This window comes from Hippocampus bargibanti, linkage group LG12 (assembly GCF_051943395.1).
Source record: "Hippocampus bargibanti isolate YZ-2025 linkage group LG12, ASM5194339v1, whole genome shotgun sequence".
NCBI lineage: Eukaryota > Metazoa > Chordata > Actinopteri > Syngnathiformes > Syngnathidae > Hippocampus > Hippocampus bargibanti.
This window is the reverse complement of record NC_142745.1, coordinates 5042129-5059094: the sequence shown is the minus strand read 5'-3', so window position 1 is coordinate 5059094 and position 16966 is coordinate 5042129. Positions and strand designations below refer to the sequence as shown.

At 41.8% G+C, this 16966-nt stretch overlaps 1 protein-coding gene across 3 annotated transcripts in view; it reads right to left on the bottom strand.

Annotated features, from left to right (window-relative positions):
• bsnb (bassoon (presynaptic cytomatrix protein) b) overlaps positions 1-16966 on the bottom strand; it is a 51933-nt gene that overhangs the window by 22475 nt on the left and 12492 nt on the right. For all 3 annotated transcript variants that reach the window (XM_089010148.1, XM_089010147.1, XM_089010149.1), the window contains exons 3-4: positions 16095-16874; positions 186-932 (exon numbers count right to left, since the gene is read on the bottom strand). In XM_089010148.1, the coding sequence (XP_088866274.1) occupies positions 186-932; positions 16095-16874 (1527 nt within the window). The remainder of the gene's footprint in view (positions 1-185; positions 933-16094; positions 16875-16966) is intronic.

Below are 16966 nucleotides of genomic sequence, written 5' to 3'. Positions count from 1 at the left end.
TAGCTAGCTAGCTAACTTGCTGGTAGAATGGACAGACAGACAGACAGACGTTAAACATGGAAACAAAAGTTGTGGTGAAGATAATGAAAAAGATGGACACAAGCAACCAAATGAAACAAAATTATAAATGTTTAAAAATGATGAATTGTTGGAGGGAAGAGAAGGCGAAGAATCAAGCAGCTCACTTCTCGATGTCTTGTCTTCTGCACATCTTCTGCCATCTTCGACTCTTTTGGTGAAGTGGCCGTCACTGACAAGGCTTTCTTTGGCGAGGCCTTGACATCTTCCTTTAGAGATTTAGGTGGAACTTTTGTCTTCTCTTGGCTCAGTGTCTGTTTGCGTACCTGGGATGTACCTGTAGGTTTAGACTGGGTGGGTGCCGTTTTTAATGCGCTGGGAGAGGTCTTGGAAGAATTGGATGCTGATTTAGGGGTGGATGGTGCCTTGGCACTAGACGAAGAACCTTTAACCTGAGCAGTGGGCTGAACAGATCCCTTCGTCAGAGTCTGCCCTTTAGCCTGGCTCTGACCTTTTGTTTGGTTGCTAGATTGAGCAGGACCTTTACTTTGAACAGGACCTTTATTTGGAGATTGTCCTTTACACTGGACTAAGGATTGTGTTGGAGCCTTGGATTGAGGAAGCGATTGAGAAGAACCCGTGGCAGAAGAAACAGAGTGGGTGAAACTTTTGATAGGAGGGGAAGCTTGACGTGTCCCCTTGATTTGAGAGGAATACTCAGCCTGTTTCATAGGAGAGGCAGGGCCACTTACTTGGGGACCCGGTGCATTCTTTTGCTGCTGAGGACCTGGGGGTCTTGGCCCTGACTGTGACATGGTTGGCCCCACAGAATGTGTGGTGGGGCCCCGAATATCTCCCAAACTTCCTGACAGAGCCCTTTGTGTCTGGCAGTTCAAACAGAGCCATTCTTTTTTCTAAAACAAGAAAAAGATAACAAGAATTATTAATACTGTAAGAAAAAATACATTAAAATAGAAAATCAAGTTACTTTATACTAGATACGCTGATGAGCTTTTTTTCTGGACTGAACCTGTCCAAACATGGCCTTTGATCTGTTTGAGATGTTCCACTAATTTGACAACATTAAGCACTTTCAAACTGAGTACACAGATGAAAAGTGCTGTGTGAATATAAACTCAAACATCTGTCACGATAGACTGGCCATAAGTGTTTACAGTATATGGAGCATACCACATCTGCTCTCAGCCAGACCATAATTTGGACTTTACGCTGAACATTATATATATGTGCTGTAAATATAAATACAGAAAGGAGAAAAACCTTCAGGAAGAGCAAATTCAACATACGCAGCTTACATATCAGGTGAGTGCGGCAGATCATTGAGCTAGCTCAATGGAATTGGATGGTTATATTACAGGTTATGAAATATGAAATGAGAGGCGTTGACGCCATGTTTGTAATCTTGCCCTCTATTCCTCTATTTCTCAAAGGATCAACTTTGCCTGCGGTATGAAGAGGCAGTCTGTCAAGACTTGCATAAGACCACAATACAGAGCAAGACAACATATCGAATTACACAGAGGGTTGATGACTCGTGTAACGTGGACTACAAATACAAATACAATACTGTGACATTTTGCTCCACGGCACAAAACAACAAAAAGTATTCAATGAGCTTTGGACCTTGAAGAAAGTATATCTTACAAGCAAGACAAAGTACTTTGTCTTGCTTGTAAGACATGAGTCAAGGCTGACAGTCATTCGGTTAATTGGAACATGTTGTCAGCCTTTCATTGGTCCGGAAGTACATGAAGGTCGTGAAACATCAAAGGTCCTACGCATGAAAGCTGCAACATAAATACAGAGTGGAGTTTCTGTGTCAAACTCTGGAGCACCTGCCGAAATCCGTAGGAATCTGTTGTCTCAGCTTCGACAAACAGACTTGCTTTGTTTTGTTCTCTCTCGGGTGTTCTACTGAGAAGCTATATATAAACAGGTGCACTCTCAGAACTAACCATCTGTGCTGATACTCTCACACATAAAAAATCCTGTGTAGCTGACAAGCCAACATGTTATTGGTGGTTGGAAGATACATTATGTCATACAGTTGTTGACACACTCTTATCCAAAACAAAATAGCCAGTAAATATAACCAATGGTTCTAGACAGCCGTTCAAATAGGAGTAATTTATTGGAAATATTTTGACACAAAATCTCATATCTTCCTGAGATGTCAATCTTGCCACCAATCTTGCCAATGTGAAGTGTAGACATGTGAAAACCAAACTGGATCTGACAGTGGAAAATCATTTGTGGTTTAGTGCTTTAGGTAGTATGGAGGTGATGAATATGGGTTGCACTTCCCACCTCTATCCACACGGTGTGCCGAAAAATCAAGTTGCTATTATGCAGGATGAGTTATTTGGGACATACTGTATAGCCTTCTACTGCAATTCCCAAAGATCAAGGTAAACAACACACGATAATGCCCTTCTCAAGTAAAGTACAGCACTTGAGGTAGAAATAACTCTAGCTGAAGCGACAAAACTGAAGAAATGGTTCATGGTATCACTTTGCACTATTAACAGTAATCCACTTGACTTTTTGCATTTGTGTGCATTTGTGTGTGGGCTGAGGTGTCCGTGTGTCAGGGGCAGGAGCTGTTAGTGAGATCATCCCGTTAGTGAATTGGTAACCTCGTTAAATGGCAAGGGGTTAACTCGTCTGCTCATTGGAGAGTGTACTTCACCTTGGCTCGCATGGAACTTGATGTGGCTGACAAGACTATGCACTAATCGGTGCATTCAGGTTGGGGTCTGTTGTGCTTATTCCTAGCCACAAAAACATCATTCATTGGTCATGAATAGCATCATTCTCACACTTTTGTTAGCTACCTAGTGCTACAATATAATGCAATAATAGCAGACATGACTCTTGTCAAAATATATTGCAGTGGAATTAACAAGGGTAAACATGTTAATGTGTGAGAATGGTCGATCCAGATTTATATATAGAAGCAAACATTTCCAAGCTTAAACTGTCACTATAAAACTAATAATCATTATACGTATACTGTATTTGCAATGGAAGTTTAAAGGCACCAATTCTCCACTGCTGTGGCAAGACAGTAAGCTTGTAAAAGGTCAATTGCACTTTTATTGGTCTGGAAATGACTACCATATTTACAACAAATAATGCATCTTTGTCAATCTATCTATGACAATGACGTAGAATAAAAGGAATTTCCACCATCAAAATTATAGTTCCCCTGTGCATCGATGCCAAGCAGACACCAGAATAAAAGATTTGTGTTCAACTAAACAGACCACGATTTCACGCTGTGTAAACTGAGACGAGTTTGGAATCAGATCAATTTATAACATTTTGTGTTGATGTTATCTGTTACTCGGCTCAATAAAGCATTGGAAGCACTCTTCCAAGTAAATCTTTTAATGCAATGCAATATACTGCACATCAGTACATTGTCTGGAGGATTGTGAAGTTTATTTTTCATTTTTTTCCACAGTCACAATTCTCTGCTGATGATAAAACAGACCATATAACCAGAAAATTAGCTTAAATGCTGTAGGCAGATGTAGGCCGAGTCTAATTTATGACTTGAATAGTGAAAAAGAACATTATCAATTCTGTGAGGGGGCATTCTGATGCTATAGCAAATGTAAATTCAGCTGGAGGCTTTACAAAATTCACTTGACAAAGCAGAGTCAATTCACAACTGCCCTGTGTCAACCGTCAAGACCTTCAAGTTCTGGGGAATCACAGTCTCTCGGGACATGAGATAGGAGGCCAACATGAACTCCATCCTGAAAAAAGCCGAGCATCGGATGCATTTCCTGCTAAGGAGTGCTATATTTTGTATGGAATGTATGTTTAAGTCAAACACTGAATGGGGAAGTATAAAACACAGATGCCCTAAGAGTCGAAAAATCAATTTACACCTACTGTTGTACAACATACTGTATATCCTTTGGTCTTCATTAAGCCATTACTGAAGCTGCTGACACTTAATTACTTAATTACTAGCCAGCACCCATTACCTTTTGTTATGCATCGCATACTCCTGGAGCGTCAACTGGGAAGAGGGATTTCCTCCTCACCCACATATTCTACGCACCCAATCGCAAGCGAGCTTGCCTGAAAAAAGGCGTGCAATACAAAATATAATGTACAACATCATTGTCCGAACATTTTTCGACGTACTGTACCTGCAAAAATGTTCGTATGTACCGTTATTAGTAAGTCGAATGTTCGTAAGTTGGGGAGCGTCTGTATTGCACCACTGATTACTTTTTCTCTGCTCGATGACAATAGACATTGAAGCACAGCTCATTGAGTCGTAATACTACACAATGACACCCTTACATTATGGAAAACCTTTTGATATCTATATAAATAATGTTTTCGTTTACCACAGTCCCTTGTTATTGCAATACTACCGCCGAAAATTATTTTTTGTGTGTGTGTTTCCTTTTGCGTTCTTCATACTTGCCCAATAAAGATGATTCTGATTATAATGATCCATCCTGGCGAATTGCTGCCGTAAAAGCTGCGCTTTTATTGTGAAAATAATGAGAGATTGAATACTGCAGGTTACCACAAAGAAAAGGTCATAGAGATTGATCCCAGCTCCCAATGGATTCTGCTGTAGCTCGGAAAAGTAACATACGCTGGTGTGCATTCTGTGTCTGTCTCTGTATATGCGCTACCAGGAGGCTGCCATTTAATTAGGTGCAAAAATGCATTCGAAGGTGTCTGCACATGTCGGTTTACTTCCATTTTCATCAACATTATATCATGCTGCATACTATAAAGGAAATATTTCACTCAAAAACGATTCAGAGAGTAACCCCAGAAGGATGAGCATCCTCATAACGTCACTTTGAAAATAACCCATTAAATACATAAGAATGATGTTTCTCACAAGCTTATTGTATAATGTATGCAGTTTTATTATCTCACTGACTGGAATAATCCAATAAGCACCAAATGGTGCAAACAACCAAGTAGCAAATAGGGAAGGAAAATACATATGTAGTTTGAAAGTTCAAGTTCAAAGAGAGCCAACAAATGTGCACAAAGGAGGTTATATGCAACTGTAAACTGTCCATATTTGTTGGATTTCAGCTTGTAAAGTCTTTTTTCTGTCGGCTAATGCTGAATTATCTTTTTGACTTTTGCAGAAAGGTGGACGGAATTTCTTTTGTGGGGAGGATAAAACAGTTTATTATAATATATTATGATAATATATATAACATATACGTATTATAATATCGGAATTATAATGGGTTATTGCGTCTGCTGAAGAGCGGAGAAAACATGTACACTTCCTGCCCATGGAGGGTGCCAGAGAGTGGAGAATTCCATGACGGAATCTGGAGCCCAGTGGAAGCACACACACCCACCAACACATTAACATGAGAGCACAGTGCAAAATAACTCGTGGGTGCCTCAGCTAGATTCGAGCACCCTGCTAAATATTCCACTTGGGGGAATGCTCCATTCATTCGTATTCAGCCTTTCCATGCACAATACTTACATTTGCACTTGAGAGCTGAAGCACACATGAACTCACACGGTAGCTGACATTTTATTGTATTGTATGACAAACTGAGTGAAAGCGACAAAACCTTGATGTTAACCTCCTACTGTCAGTCAATTTTCAGCAAGTATCTGCCCCATGTGGACTTTCTGCCTTGAACCAGACTGCAAAATGTGAGCAGTCTAATGACAGCTGCCATTAAACATACTTGCCTACCTAAGCAGGAATGAACATTTTAGCTGCTTCCACTGAGATCCGGACAAAAAAAAGACCTTTCTGCGCTGGGAGAAACACATTTGTTGCGTGTTTTGAACAAATCTACAGTTGCTGCATTGTTGGAGAGTAAAACTTGACCTTTAAAATAAGCATCACCAAGTTATAGATACCATCCTGCCCAAGTGACAAATGTTAGCAAAGACCACAGAAAGAAAGTAAACATTAAAAGATTAAATTTGATTATGTGCATTAAATCTCTTTGTGCTTACAATAATCAACCCAATTTTTTATACTGCTTGCCCTTATTAGGATGTGAGGGGATCTGGAGCCTATCCCAGCTGACTTTGGCAGACGGTGTACACCCTGTATTGGTCCCCATCCAATCGCAAGGCAAATATAGGCAAACAACACTCCCATTCACACTAAAGGCATGCATGAGTGGCACAGTATAAGGTACACTCTAATGAGCAACGCCTAATATTGAAAGCATTTTGATGAATGCATCAACTACAGACGCTCCCACCATATGAACGAGATATGTTCCGAGCAGTCGTTCGTAAGGTGAATTTGATGGTAAGTTGCTTCAGTGCTATATTTTGTATGGAATGTATGTTTAAGTCAAATACTGAATGGGGAAGTATAAAACACAGATGCTCTAACAGTCGTAAAATAAATTCACACTGACTGTTGTATGATAACATAGATCCTTGGGCCATTATTGAAGCTGCTGGCACATAATTACTGAATTGCGTGCCAGCAGCCATTACTTTTTGTTATGCATCGTGTCCTCTTGGAGCGCCGACTGGTAAGAGGGATTTCCTCCCCGCCCTCATACTCTCCACAGCCAATCGTAAGCTGGCTCGGCGGATCGGGGCCTGAACTCATTGGCAACACTTCAGCCCTTGAAATCTCCAATGTGTCTGTGTGTGTGCGTGAAGCACAGTACGCAGCCAATTGCAAGCAAGGTAGGCTGGAAAAGGGCAGGCTGGAAATGTTCAGATGTGCCGTAATTCATAACTCAAATGTTCATAAGTTGGGTAGTGTCTGTATCGTACGCATCAGGAAAACACCCATAAAAAAATTCATTCAGCCGCAACTCAAAATAATTGTTCACATTTGGTGTATTAGAAAGAATAATGAATGAATGAATGATGCCACACAGGATATCATAATTAATTAAAAAAAGTGAAGGTCAGGACAGCAAGATGTCAGTAGAACTACGACTTGGACAACACTCTCAACACCTGCTTGGACACATTTCCCAAGGCAGGCGTTGAGAAGGTGAGTGTGGAAATGTGTTTGGCTCAGTCAGCACTCAGAACCTGAAGAGTTGATATCACAAGCAAAGGCACATAACAGGATTTACAAGAGTGCGGCAGATAAAATTGCAAAGTAGGCACAAAATCTGAGCCCTAAATCTTTGAAGCTCCATGAAATACGGTCTGAATAAACGCGGTTTACGACGAGCAAGTGCGCAGCGTGAAGCGTGAGCGAGCACGTCACAGGAGTGTGCTAGGACGTGGCACGCCACGCCACAGCTGTGACAGGTCGGCCAGAGTCAGCAGGTATATAGGTCAATCCCCCGCGACTCCTTCAATGGGGACACGTGCTCCGGCCTGTGGATTAGAGAGGAAATGAAGGCTCATCCACAGAGCAAGCGGCACTCAAGCCAAGTCAAAGTCACTTCGACGCATGGTGGCCAGGCCCTTTTGAGGTGAAAATGAAATAGCAAGCAATTGTAAGTTCATGAGACGCCTTGCTGAGTCATGTATGCAAGCTAAAAAATATGCCTTCATTGAATTTTAACTGAGTCCCTCTTCAAGTGTCTGACAAACTTTCAGAGTACCATCAACTTTATTCGTGTGAATGTGTCATATCAGTGCCATACTAGTGAATGTGTCATACCAGATGTGCAAAAATGAGTCCACTCCAGTGCCAGGGTTTTTGTCATTTTCACACAAATTGCAGGACATAAAGAATATTGACTTTTAGGGCCACATAAATATTCAATACAGCATTAGAAACTTTAGACTCTCTTCTTTCATCAGAAAAATACAGCTAATTCCCAAGTTATATGGAGTTATCTGATCCTAAAATGGGGGCCGCTGTACAAAAGGCAAATCCTGCCTCTTTGTGGGAGGGAAAAACATTGCCAGAGATCTGACCAGCACTTTATCAACACCCCCCGCAAGAAAAACCAAAACCCGAACAAATTCGGGAATGGTGTTCCATGTCGTCCATTTCAATTACCGAATAAATTCGGTTTGGCAGTGAATGACTTAATTACGATGTTTCAAGAATTCTAGACAATGTTGCCAGTTACCTTGAAAAAGTAACTTCAGTACTCTATTGATGGCTTGATTTGAAAAGTAAGCTTTGTAAATCGGTAAGTTGCTTTAAGAATGTGTGTGTGAGAAAGAAAGAGAGAGAAAGATTGACGTGTACGTATGTGATGAATTTCTTGCGCCTCAACAGTCTTTCTTTTAAAAAGGGCACTAAAACAGCACAGTATTCTGCATGCAACTACCTTATTGATCACCCATTCACATTCAGTTAGTCATTCTCTGATCTCCACCTTTGCAGCTTTAATTGGCATTCAGGCAAAATGGCAGTGCAATGAAACAACGTGACAAGAGAACGTGGTTGGAAAAACAATGTGCCTGTCAATAATTACGCGATTCGTCAGTAGCATCAGAGCACGGGTTGTTCTCATTCTCCGTTGGCGACGACATAAGATGAAAGACTCAAATTTGCTTTTTCTGTATTCGCGCAGGGAAAACCTCTATCCGCTTATCTCATTTTGAAAATGTTATTAAAGCTGCAAAACAATCTTATGCTGTGGCGGGCAGATGCGTCCAAACAGGCTTGTGTGTTGACAGCATGTGTGTGGCCCCAGGACACATTAATCAGACAAGCTCTTGTACCCATGTTTTCTGTGAGACAAGCTTCTAAAACTAACTTCCAGCAAACACAAGCTGTGTTTGTCAAATTTACAGCTTGCAAATTATCACAACGGTGACAGCTGACTTATTCGCCGTAGTCACAATTTGGATTCTAATTTGACATGTTTATGCTGCATTGTGATTGCGACTGATCCCTGCGTGCATTTGACTCCCAATGTCACCTAGCACGTAGGTAATTACTTGATAAATTCCCTGTGAAAGATTTACGTCTTGTTATCTACTATTGCAAGCCCACAATTGCTCTTACTTGCTTTAAAATAAATCGTTCTAAAGGTTACACCGGTTATACCGTGATTTTTCTTCTACACATAGGCGCATGTCACAGTAACATTGCTTTCAAAACCTGTAGAGCCAGCGTTAGGATTATGCGAACAATTCCTTCATAATAAATATCTTGTGGGTTCTTTGATTGGAATATATTTTACGGTTCTACATTTCAATACATTGCTACTTCTGTGAAATCAAAAGCATCTATTGGAGGTCTGAACTGATGTTCTAAAACAGAGAAGGAAATTACTGGCTTCATAATAACAAGGCAGTCTGAGGCCAAAATAGCATTTATGAGCATTAGAGGACAACAAACAATACTTGACAGGTGTTATTCCCTCAAGAAAAAGAACAAGGAGACTGATATTGCCTAATACCCTGTCTACAAATAGTAAATGGCCATCTCAAGCAAGCAAACAACGCCTAGAATGGCTTTGAAACAGACTCAGTACGCAGCATTCAAACACATAACCCGCAGTGACTCCATTTAAGTACATTGCACTTGCTTGCGGCAGTAAACTTTGCGGAAAGTCAAGCTGAAGCGTTTCTGCTACATGGAGGCAGTGGATTGCCCATCGCTCGTTGGGCAAAATGTCCTCATCTAACTTTGGGCTGCACTGTTATTGTTGTCAGCCCAAGCCTCAGAGCGATGCTCGCCCTCCCTCGCTAACTGATCTGGTCAGCTGCCCGACAGCTGCAGCACAGAGAGCTTAGCAAGGGGTTAAATGTAATATGTGAGCGATCAGCAAGCTTCATCGCTTTCATTTTGTCTGTCAATCTCGTGACCCTTTCATCAGAGATCTCCTGCTGTCTGGATGTCCACTGACATACAACTACGCGCTCCTGTTCAAATTTGTTCAAATCCTGTTCAAAGCTCAAATTTGTGTCGCGTGCCTTTTTGTGTTTGCAGCCTCCGAGCTAAGAGAACACGGAACACTCAAAATGAACCCCCTCGTTCTCCCTAATGCCCGCATTAGGGAGGAGTTGCTTGCCTGGGGTGCTGCAAAGAAGAGGGAGCGGGTACACCCATCAGGCGGGTGAAATGATGTGTTGAGACAGGACGATCCAGAAGCAGGGGTGGGAGGAGTGCTCTCGCCCACATCCGTGGCTCTGACAACAGAATGGACATGGCGCTACCAGAGGCCACCCCAAGAGCATCGCTAAAACTCGTTAGCGTAGCCAAGGGGCCTTTAAGATGATGAGTTATGCAAGGGTGATTAAACCAATGCTGAGGTTCCTTGTAGGCCTAGCAGAGACACATTCACTCATGAGGTAAGAGAAGCATGGCAGAGGCATAAAACACCGCCGCAAAGGATGGGGGAGAGGTTGGTAATTTAAGTTCTATATGCTTCTCGGACAGCCATTCATCAAAAGCTGCGAGTGTAGCCAAAACGGGGAACAGGTGGAGGCTGACTTCAGTGCCATCTTGTGAAAAATGAACCGCATACTGCACGGCGGCTTAGCAGGTAAAAATGCATTTGCTCCTTATTCATTTTCCTCTCACTTATCAATTTCCTTTCACTCTGAAGAAGGCATAACAATAAAGCTACTGACATTTTTGAATTATCGTTATTACAGAGTCCTACCTCTCATTTTAATTGTGATATATTGATGTATTACTGTACGATACATTAACTTATTCACTCAAATTTATTCGGGAATTGAAAATATGACGTAGAGCGCCATTCGCAAATGTATACGGGTTTTGTTTTTTCTTGTTTGGGTGCCAATAAAGCGCTGGACATGGCCTCTGGCAATGTTTTTTTTCTTTCCACAAGGGGACAGCATTTCCCTTTTTTCCAAGTTCGGGCTTCATTCCAGCTTCAGCTGTTGTTCGAGCCCTATATAAACCAAGATGTATATATTGCATTGTATTTTGGACAGCCACCCTCATTTCAAGCTCATATAACTCAGGACCCATATAATTTAGGAAATAACTCATTTTTTCTGATTAAAAAAAAGAGAGTCTAAGATTTCTCACGCTGCATTGAATGTTTATGTAGTCCTAAAACTCAATATTCTGTAGGTCCGGGAACTCTAGTGACAATGACAAAACCCTGGCACTGGAGTGGACACGTTTTTCTAAATGAAATGTATTATTATTATTATTATTATAATAATAATAATAATAATAATAATAATAATGCACATATCTGGCAGTGAAAGCGTTAACATTTTTTTTGTCATTAATCCTTGATATACAGTTACAGTGATTTCAATTAAATCGAGTTTCGTACCATCCGCCAAGATCCAAGAAAGGTGAGCGATCGTCATCCTAAACATGGATGTACTGGGTGCCATATATTCAGGAAATAGTCAATGCTCAACACCACGTCATGCCATGTCTGCAGCAGAGGTACACGTTGACCTAGAGTTCTCTGTGGATTAAACATAGTCCATAGAGTCACTGTCCCGTTAGTCGGAAATGCAAGAGTTACACTTCACTTTTGTTTTGTCATTCGTATTTGCTCTATGGGAGCATATTTACAAGACTTTGTATTAGTGTAATCATACAACTAGGCAGACAATTCTCAAATGGCACTTATTTGTGTGGGTGGAGCATTACAATGTTGTGTGTGGGGGGGGGGGGGGGTGGTTAAGCACTCTGCTTGTGGGGATCGCTACACTCCCTCAACGCAGATTAAAAAGATTAGCTCTTTCATCCAAAATGCCCCCCCAAATCTCCCGCCAACTCACACACATACATTATACTCACTTCCTCTATTTTTTTCTCTCTTACTGTACATCCAAATCACCTCCTGTAATGTTATCGTATTAGGCGCAGGGGTTTTAAAATGCTCTCCCTGCTGTTGCTGCTAAAAATAAAGAAAGATATAAAACAAATGCCGCACACGCTGGAACAAGAGAGGGCTAAGCATCTGTGTTGCAAAGTCAACAGAGAGCAATACAACCGCAAGTAATTGCCAACTCAATCAATGTCATCTGAAAGTAGTCTTCAAGTAAGGGATGCATTTGTCGGGAGAAGAGTGATGATAAGGTGGAGTATGTGAGTGCATGTGAGTGTGTCGACAATTGAGAGTGAGGCAAGGGAGGGGAGTCAAGAATGCAGCGAAAGGGAAAGTTTTTCCTCATCCTCTACAAAGCTCTATTTTCACATACATAGGAAAATGTCGAAAGTATTGACTAAGTGTAAGCAACAACAAAAAAAATAAGTATGAATTAAAATTCATTCAATTCAACTTTGTTTTTCTTATTGAGAGCAGCAAACTTGTCTTTGTGCACACCGGCTTGCATAACAAGCAGTACAAATGGATATTAGAAGTATTAAAAGCAGCTGACGGGGGACGGGTGGCTGTTTGAATCGCTGATTGTGTACCGTTGTCACTTGGGGAGCAGCCAGGCTGCGCACGGCAGGCTTGGATGCGAGATGTCGCCAGCCATCTGGCTTTGGAAGGAATTCCTGGGGGACATGCGGGCCGGTGACAACCTTCAGAAAACACTTCCAGCAATGTTTGAGAAGTAGAATGACATGTTCATCAATACTTGCTCCTGTGCGAGAGTTGCTGCTGCGTTCCTGCGGTGCTAATATATGTACAAATATATGCTGTGCATATCCAAGGCCATTGACGTCTGTGGATATTCGTGACTGGAGAAATTGCTAAATGGATGAAAGGATTAGAGTTGCTATGGGTACAGAGAACAAATCGTTAGCTGAGAAAACAGTGCCAATTGTCAGCGGAATGTAAATGAAATAAATATTGTGTTTGAAGGGTGCATTTTCTTCCACATCAGAGTTTTTGATTCATTTCCTCTTTACATTTCATCATGTGCTTAACATTCAGCGTTTTACTGCATTCTGAGTTCCAGGTGCAAGTAAAATGAGCTGAAGCGTAGTTCTTGCAGATGGTGTTGCAAATGATAAAAAGTGTCATTGTACGGATGAGAATTGCTTTGTCACAGCAGTTGGCCAATCGCTTAAAGTCAACTAGAATAGACTCCAGTTTGCAGTGACCGCGAACAGAATAAGCGGCGTAAAAAATGGATGGATGGATGGTGTGATAGATGGATATGGATGGATTGATGGATGTTGGATGGATGGAAGAATGGATTGACGTATGGAAGGATGGATGTTTGGATGGATACCAACAGAGGCTTTTCAAAATGGATGGGTGGAAGGATTGATGGGAGGATGGATGAATGGAAGGATGTATGTATGGATGGATGGATAACGGCAGAGGCTTTTCAAAATGGACGGATGGATGGATGGAAGGATGGATGGATAACAACAGAGGCTTGTCAAAATGGATGGATGGACAGATGGAAGGAAGGATGGATGGAAGGATGAATAGAAGGATGGTTGAATGGAAGGATGAATGGATGATAGCAGAGGCTTTTCAAAATGGATGGGTGGAAGGATGGATGGATGAATGGAAGGATGGAAGGAAGGATGGATGGATAACAGCCGAGGCTTTTCAAAATGGATGGATGAAGGATGGATGACTGGAAGGATGGATGGATAAATGGAAGGTTAGATGGATGGATTGATGCATGGATGGATGCATGGATGGATGGGTGGAAGGATGATGGATGGATGATAGCAGACGCTTTTCAAAATGGATGGATGGACATATAAATCTCCAATGTGCTGTCAGGGGACCAAATATGTATACGAGGCTAACACCTAATAGGATGTCGCAAATACAAGTTCTGAAATGGCATGTTGACTTTATCCCTTCTATACTGCACAAAATCATTAAGGTCCCAGATGTGCTGGTATGCAATTTCATTTCTTAATTCTCATGTTTATCCATGTCAGGCAATCAGCTGTCTCCTCACGCAGGTGTGCACACACGAACATATTGACCTTATGTGGCATGAGAAATCAAACACAGCTCTCTTTCTGGTCTACACTGCATGAACTATTTATAATATTCTCCCTCATTGAATAATTGATGGGCTATGTTTCCCCACACATTTTTGACTGCTGCGTGGAAAAAAAAAATCCATATTCTTACTAATGATGTTTTAAGTGCTTAAGCCTTTAAGTGTGTGTCTTAAAAGCGATGACCACATCGTATCTGTGCGCAAATATGGACAAATAATGTTGTAGCAAAACACTTAGGTCAACGTGCACATGACAAATGATGTCGAAAGCACATTTTCATATATTTACATTCAAGACAGGGCCAAAGTTGAGCATTCACATTGCTGCGTAGGCTCTCCTCTGTTCCGATAAGAAATGAAGATGCATGCAGTGCACACAAAAAAAAAACAGACAGGGTTGCTCTTAATCTCCTTGAGAGGTGTGATCGTGGATTCCCAACGCAAGGACATCTCGTATTTGAGACACCCATGACTTTTTGGCCGCTAATTTATGAGGGCTGCTTTGCAACACAACAAAGTTGACGTCCACACACTCGTTATCTCCAATTTTCACTCTCCTCTCTCCATTTATCACCTCGATCACTTCTCTCCTCCTCCGCTTGTTTTCACACCGACGATGTCTGTTCTACAGATTAGAGAGGAGCGACAACAAGCTATGTTTGAAGATGAGTTATGGATGTTGTCACGATAATGTCAATATTTGTGCTGTACAAAAAATAATGTGTGTGTTACTGTACTACTTTTATAGTGAATACATTTTAGATTTAATTTTACAATGTATTATGTTGAAAGGGAAATTCACTCAGCAAAGTACTAAATACCAGTAGCTGAACATCTACATCACGACTTTGTTCAAAACGGGATGGATCATAACTAATACTCCAGACTGTCGTTGCAAATGTTTATAAGGTATTTTATCTTTGCAGAAACACTAAGAAAACGCTCATGGCAAGCACATTTAGTTATGCTTAGCCTCGAGAAATGTGATGTTCATCTCACATTTAAAACATGAATAAACAAAGTCCACGCCGCCGGATGTGCAAATGAATGGCGATGAGGTTATTTATTTGAGACATCTGAACTAGACAAGGTTCCCTTCATGAATGGGTATAATAACAAAGTACTTTCAAAAACCCTGGTGAGACAGGCAGCTCATTTCTACATGGAGTGTCAGGGAAATGATGGCAAGATTGAGAACTGTCAAGTTTGCAGACTTTGGAAAGAGGATGAGGACTGTGTCAAACACACCGTGGAAATCAAGTTGGATTCAAAATTGGAACAAAACCAAAATTGGAACAAAACCAAAATGTGTTTGCGGCACTGTCAAATAATGGACCTCATGGCTTTGGATCATACCGAATGGGGTAGAAAAACAACACACATAAAAGAATAAAAGTCATCGAAAGGTTTGGGAAATTGTTATCTCCATAAACAGTAAAGCATGAAAGCAATGTATGGAGAAACAAACCAGCTCGGTGTTTCCATAGTGATCTGTGAATGCCCTGTACTGGAGCTTATGAAAACCAGACGCCATACAGTCCGAGTCAAGTTATCACAACATAACTAATGAATTCCACCTCTGAGTTTCCGATAAGTGTGAAGACAATTCGCTATACGAACACATTTTAAACATCTTTTTATTTACACATACTTACACATCGTTTTGTTTTCTCTGACCTCCATTCTTATTACACTTCCGCTCAATGACTTCACATCCTGTAGGTCTTTACAAAAGCGCTCCCAAACAGCTAGGCCCTCCTATTCTCCCTTCGCGCCTCTAACCATCCGCACGAGCTACCTGCACCACTGGGTGCAGGGAGTTCCATTATGTGCCATCCCAAAGATTCAATAATCTTTTTATTCTCATTTTTCCATGTATGTTATATTTTGTCCATAGCTGATTGCTTCAATCTTACTAAATACCCTACCAAAGTGGTTTAAAAAACTGAACAACTCCCTCACACATCCAAAAGAACCCTATGATGGAGCACGAAAACCAGCTGAAGTAGAGGGCGTTGAAAATAAGCGATTGATGGCATTTAACGGCACCTGAAGCCTAACGCTTCATCGCCCACACAGGAATTTTGACGTCACTGACAAGAGACAGTCACAAATTTATAACCACGTGACCCTCTGAGCAAGGATCCGTCACAGCATTTCTAACGGAAGCTTATCTTCTGATCATGAAATAGAAAAAAAAGGAAAGAAATAAAGCATCTGTAGTGTTCTGTTTTAAACGCACACTAGATGTATCAAGACCTTACCTCGACTAAGTGTGGAGTGGGGTTGAATCCGCACTTGTTGCACACTTTGGAGTGGCACTGGGTACAGGTGTTATAGTTGGGTTGTTCACTTGTGTGACCGAGGTTAAGGGCCGTCTTGCAAAGAGGACAACAAGCTTTGGGTTTGGAGGAATCTGAAGAAGCAGATTGCTGCTGAGGAGGAGGTCTAGACCCTTGTTGTGAAGATGGAGGTCCTGAGTGTTTAGGTGTCCCAGGTCCTGGACCGTGAGGTCCAACTGGTTTAGGGGCCTGTTTTGCGGCTGGTTGTTGGGGCTGAGTGGTCTCAGATATAAGCGTACTGGCTTGGTTCAGGAGAGAAGCTCCAAAGCCAAACAATTTCCCAAAGGTCTGCTCCGGAGGTGGAGGCTGTCGTGAAGGAGAGCTGCCTGCGCTGCGCGTCTGGTCCTGGCGAGGGTGGTGAGTTTGGTGGGCGGGTGAGTTTCGAGACAAATCGGGTTGGGATGGTGCTTTGGCCATGCCGGGGAGAGGCACTGCCCCCGGAGGCAACTTTGTGTGTGGCTGACCTGGGCCAGTTGGACCAGTCTGTTTCAAAGGGCCTGAAGCGGGATGTGTTTGTCCTGGCCGGGTCTGAGGAGTTGTCTGCGTCTGAGGGGGAGGCTGAGAAGAAGTGTCAGGTTTGGGTTCTGGTTTGGCGGCGTGGGAAGGAGAGTTTATGTGTTGTTGACTCTTGGATCGCGGTGTGGTCATATCCATCCCTAACGCTCTCTGCATCTGACAGTTCAGGCATAGCCACTCTTGCACCTGAAATAAACACAGGCAAAATATGATAGTTAGTAAATAAATAGGATGTGATGTGTTCTGTTTTTCCAAGACACAGGCATCCTCTAAACATA